This window comes from Indicator indicator, chromosome 1 (assembly GCF_027791375.1).
Source record: "Indicator indicator isolate 239-I01 chromosome 1, UM_Iind_1.1, whole genome shotgun sequence".
NCBI lineage: Eukaryota > Metazoa > Chordata > Aves > Piciformes > Indicatoridae > Indicator > Indicator indicator.
Window position 1 is genome coordinate 108,269,909 of NC_072010.1, and position 6,000 is coordinate 108,275,908.

At 39.4% G+C, this 6,000-nt stretch overlaps 1 protein-coding gene across 1 annotated transcript in view; it reads left to right on the top strand.

Annotated features, from left to right (window-relative positions):
- Nucleotides 1-5,453, top strand: part of NCAM2 (neural cell adhesion molecule 2) — a 277,781-nt gene extending 272,328 nt beyond the window's left edge. Inside the window, exon 19 of the mRNA XM_054393199.1 lies at nucleotides 5,342-5,453. Within this exon, the coding sequence (XP_054249174.1) occupies nucleotides 5,342-5,453 (112 nt within the window). The remainder of the gene's footprint in view (nucleotides 1-5,341) is intronic.
- Nucleotides 5,454-6,000: the final 547 nt, after the last annotated feature.

A 6,000-nucleotide genomic window follows, 5' to 3' on the forward strand; every position in this document is an offset into this window, starting at 1 on the left:
GCGCTCTGCAGGAGGGGCGAGACTTTTGCCAGTCAGCAAGTCCCCTTAGCAGGTGGTCCCTCGGTGTGGCTGTCCCCTGGCTCAAAGTGAACTGGCAAGACTCTCTTTCTTGCAGGAAGTCCCTGCTTTGAATTGCCCTGGGCTTCACAGAGCTGCGGAGCAGGTGTGAGTGGTGGCTCCCTTTCTCTCCCGTGAATGGCGGGGTCAGGCAGGGTGCATCCAGGTGCTGTTCCTGCTTTCCAAACCAGCACAGAGGCTCCGTGGCTCATTGTCTGCTGCTTATGTCTGTAGCAGATATTTGGACTGATGGGGTCCTCCCGCTCTGGGCTAAAGGCTTACCCTGGGGGTCCAGTCCTCTTTAAGACACAGTGGGCTCTTCTTCCAACTGGTGGGGCTGGCCAATGCAATGCTGGGACTTCCATTAAAGGACCCTCCTTTGCGGACTCTTGGAGCTGGCTTCTGTTCGTATTGCAGAGGCTGCTAGTTTGCATGCATGTAGAATGAGAAGACTTGCTAGCAGTAGCTTGGAGCTTAGGGCTGGATCTCAGTAACAGAGAGTGCAAGGAGAGAGGGCAAAGAGAGAGAGTGATTTGTTTACAAGTTGGGGTAATACTTGTAAGTTTCTTGAGGCTGGATTTGGGCAATGGGCACTCCTGTCAACACACAGCTTTAGGCTACAGAACCTGTGAAGCTAGAATTATGCCCTTATGTGGCAGGAGCACGAGCATCCCATGTGATGGGTGCATGTAGTTGTTTACCCCTTAGAAGACAGGTTGGGGTTATTTATGCCGTCCGGGCCTTTGTCCCCCGTGCCTGGGCCTTTGTCCCCCTCAGCTCTAGGCTGACTACCCACTCTGGAAAGGAGGGTGGAAGGGGGGATGTGTCCAAACATGTTGTGACAAATTTTGCAGTATTTGGGGCATAATTCTGGGCATGTAGTGCTTTTGCTGCACTGTTTCCGGGTAAACCGAGACATGACAACACTTCCTGAGTAGCAAGGCTTCTCTCCGGACTACAGACAAAGGCAGAACACATGCAAGAGTATGCAAAGAGCAAAAGAGCAAAAAAGCAAAAGAGTAAAAGAGCAAGTTGTTTACAATTTGGGTAATATTTATCATTTGCTCAAGGCTTGGATTTAGCCAACAGTCAAACACTTGGTAAACACATCATCAGCCAATGGCAAAGCATATGGTCAGAATATGCCCATACTTGGAAGAAGTGCAAGCACAGCACAAGCATCCCATAAGGTGTGCATGTACTCTTGTTTACTCCAACAAGGCAGGTTGGGTTGTTTACTCAGGCTTGTTGACACCTTGCCCTTTCTTTTCTCAGTTCTAGCTGAGTAGCCATTCCTGAAGGAAGAGGAAGTGGAGTTTGAGCTAAATACGTAGGGAAATGTTTTGGCAATAGTTTGGGCATAATTCTGGGCATAATGCACCATTTACCACAGTCATGGGAACCAGTCTTAGGCTTAGGGATCCCAGATGCTGGCAGTCTGGTCCTCTTCTCTGTTTAGTGCTGCAGACCCTAAACCAGATTATACTACATGGAATGGCTGGTGTTTATATATAAAAAAGCAGTTTTCAAAACCTGTGTGGAGTATAAAGTAACATTTCTGACAGAGCACAACCAAGTTGGTACTTCACTAAGATTACTATTACAATGAGAGCTTCTGATAGGCCTTTTTTGTTTCTAAAAATTTAGTTTGAAGGGAAACTAATACCTAGCAAAGGTGATGCAATTACTGTTCTGTATATTTGAAAGTTTACATAGTGATGTTGAAGAACATGAACTGATTCCTCAAGAGTTTCATTTCTGAGGCTCAAAAGCTGATTGATTTTAAATTGTTAAAGATTGAAGTTTCTTTGGTTTGACCCCAAAGCTTTTCATGTGTTGTGAACATCATCTTCATGAGATTTTAAAGCTGTCAGGGCTATGAAGACACTTCTGTAGTAAATATAGAAACTATCTTGTTGATTATTTGATGAAATCACATTTGTTTTTTGAAAGGAGTAGATGTTCTTATAAAAGAGTCTTTTTCTCTTTGTGACAATACAACAAAATTGCCTTCCTTGCCATTATCTAGAACTTCAGAAGACAAATCTTTAATAAGGAAAAGCCTGTGTTATCGGTTGGCATTGGCATTTGTAGTAAATGGGGGAGGAGGGGGAGTGTGTTAAGTAACTGCATTTCAAGCTACATACTTCCCTAAAGAGCCTGTACCTGAAGACTTCAAACTTGTGTTAATTAAATAATTATGGAATTTGTTGAATGACTAGTGATATGTTTGCTCTTCATATTAGCATTTATAATGAGGAGCACTGTAGAGAACTCATAGCTACCTGGGAAGTAAGGGGAATGCAGTTGTAAATATTGTACAAGTCCAGGAAACCTTGGATATCTTAGTGGAATGGCACCAGGCCCCCAGTTTTCATGTTTCAAGACTATTTGTAGCATCTGATCTTGCAAATACAAATGATATGCATCTAGCAAGGGACATGATACCAGAAAATACTAAGTTCAGTTCTTTTTGCTTGTCCCTGTTGGTAGAACAACCAATAGCAGTGAAATAGGAGAAAGATAAAATAAAAAATGTTTTATTGTCTTAGATGGGGGGAAAGAATCAGTCACTAGTGGCAAGAAAAATAACTAAATCATTGTGCAATCAGGAAAACTGAAGGGGACCTCACACTAGGGGAACATGGAAAGACCTTCTACACAGATGCAGGTCATAACCAATGAAAAACAGAAGCAAAATAAAGTACAGGTGAGATGCTAGTAAACAAAAGGAGGGTGTAAGAAGCTACAAGTAAGTCTCTCAGTAGGAAAACCCACAAAAACCCATCATCAACAACAGGTGCTCTCAGCCAGAAAGGCACACACTGGGCAGGGCAAGGATGATCAGCAGGGGTCTTGAAGGGAAAAGCTTAACTTGCAGGAAGGAAAAATTTCAAAGACATTCCAGGGAAGCAATTTTCATACAAGGTGGGATACATTCTGACTAATTATGGCTCTCTTAAAGGCGTACAAAACAAGTCTTCAGTTAAAATTATTTGAATCGTTTTGAATAATATCAAATTACACTCAGAATTTTAAAGTCTTCTCTGGAGACTTTCAAGACCCACCTGGATGTGTTCCTATGTGACCTGTGCTGGATTCTATGGTCCTGCTCTGGCAGCAGGGTTGGACTTGATGATCTTCGAAGGTCTCTTCCAAACCCTAACATTCCATGATCCGTGTGATCCTGTAAATGCAATTTAAGCATTGCTCTTAATTCCACTCCTCCAAAACCAGATTATTTAAATTTCCAGACAGTATATTGTCAGTTACCCCATTTTCATTTTGACTGAATATTTCTTTCAGCACTATCTTTTGACAAGTTACTCTGCTTTATATAAACCTAGATTGAATTAGATCTTTTTATCAATACTAGTTTAAGTGCTTTGCATTAACAGTCCTTTAACACAGGTGCCTGCCTACCTAAAACACATCTCATGAGCTGCGCTTCCTCTGCTCCAGTGTTTTACTCTCTTTCAAAAAAATAGATTTGTGTTGATTTTACTATTTCTGGAATTATTTATTATTGTTGGTTTCATTATTTCAGGAATTATTTTGTAGGCTGAAATCTGTTTCCTTTGTGTGTGCCATGTGAAACAGACAATTAGTGGATACCTCCCTCTGCACTCAAATACAGACAGCTGATACGTATCCCACATATTTTACTGTAATAGAACAAGTTAGTCTTCTCTTTGATTTCTCATAAATATAGATTGCACTCATTGTTTAACCCTCTAGATAAATATAATCTTTCATAGTTCATTTCAGGCAGCCTTGATTTCCTATGACTGAGAATTTAAATATTGCTTTGTTTTATTTGTTGCTAGTTAACGCTGTTATTATAAGACATCCTCAAAGGATTCCTCAGACAGGTTTTGATCAGTATATTGCTCTTTGGGATATCAAAGCAATCACAGTGGAAGTTAACTGAAATATTTAGTAGTTATTATGAATAAAAAAAGGCATATACATACTATTCCCTAGTTAAAAAACAGAAAGTGAACCCAAACTGAAATTACAATTAACAGATATTAAGCACAGGAAACATTATTATAGGAACGTGTGAGTAAACCATATGTATTTTTAACAGCTATATTTTTGACAGCTAACTACTGGCACTAGCGAATACATGATTTTCAAGACCTTTTTGAATAAAATATGTCATTTGTTTTCCCCGTAAAGTAAGGGTGAGTACTCTTTTGCCATTGGAATTAAGGATTATAAAACTTCAGAGTTTTCACTAAGTTATTCTTAAAAGAGTTGTAAGTTATTATCACAGCTAGATTGTGTGATATAGCAAAACTAAATTATGTAAGTTTCTAAATAATAAAATAATTTCCATTACCTCCTTGTGCTGTAAGGAGTTCTTTGCTTTAACTAGGGCAAGTCGAGGGAGGTTCTTACCCTCTACTCTGTCCTAGTGAGACCACATCTGGAGTATTGTGTCCAGTTCTGGGCACTCCAGTTCAAAAGGGGTATACTGGAACATGTGTCTTACGAGGAAAGGCTGAGACCTGGGGTCATTTAGTGTGGATAAGAGAGGACTGAGAGGGGATCTTATTAATGTTAACAAATATCTGAAGCATGGATGCCAAGAAGAAGGTAATAGTCTCTTTTTAATGGTGTCCTGTGGTAGGACAAGGGGCAATGGATAGAAGATGGAACACAGGAAGTTCCACCTGAACATGAGGACAAACTTCTGTACTGTAAAGGGTGATGAACCACTGGAACAGGTTTCTCAGATTGTGGAGTCTCCTTCTCTAGAGACTTTAAAGATGCATCTGGTTGCATTGCTGTGTGGCCTGCCCTAAGTGATCCTGCTTTGGCAGGGAGGTTGGACTCAATGATCTCTGGAGTTCCCTTCCAACCCCCACCATTCTATGATTCTATGATTCTGTGTCTTGGCATAACAACCCATGATTCTTTTGCAAATTTACATATAGAAGCAGATATTAAATAAAATAATACTTTAGATTCAGCAGAAGACTTGACCGTTTTTCACAGTGACCTAGGAAACATATACCTCTGTATGCTTTTTGGTCAGGTGCAACATTCTCATCATGTGCCATTTAGCTTTTTCTGGCTTTAAAGAAATGTAAAGAGTTAATATGAATATATGTAAAAGTAAATAGCCTCAGTGCTCATAATAGAAGCATTGTACTTTATATTCAATTAACTATGTTTTCAGAAACACTTTGAACTTTATAAATACTCATGTTGTAGTCTTAAATTACAGATGATGTGTTATTTATGTGTTACTATGATTCCTCTTTTCTTCTGATAGGAAGCTGCCACTGAAGGAGGAAAATGGGAAAGAAGCTTTAAATCCAGAAACCATAGAAATCAAGGTTGCAAATGACATCATCCCATCAAAAGAAGATGATAGCAAAGCATAATAAAATAAACTACAGTTGTTTGGATAATGCATTTGGATTGAAGTAACCATGTGACCAAAACTTTACAGCTGACCTTAATTTCTTGGGAAACTTAAGCTTGGAATACTTAGTACCTGTGTGCATATGATGAGATGGTTTCTGTCTACAGTTCTTTTTGCTATTTTTGTAAATGGTTTTAGTATGTAGTTTTGCTGACACCAAGTCCCATGGTATAAATTTGAAAAATCTGCAGAATAAGAACTCTAAGATATTATATGGCAAATTTTGTCTATTTAGAATAGTTACAAAGCATCCCTAACAACAAACAACACATCAGGTCTCTCCAGATCTTACAGTGCAAGTTGCATACATAAAGTGGCCTATACTAGTGCATTGTTTCTGTTTATAATCAAACAAAAGTTTAGATTGTTTAAAAAAAAAACACTGTAAAAACAACCCAGTATCAGTGTAATGTTGAAGACCTTAGCACTAGCAGACACTAGTAATTCCAACTGTGGCTGTAACTTGAAGCAAGCAAACAAAACCAGGACATCCTTCAACACAGAGA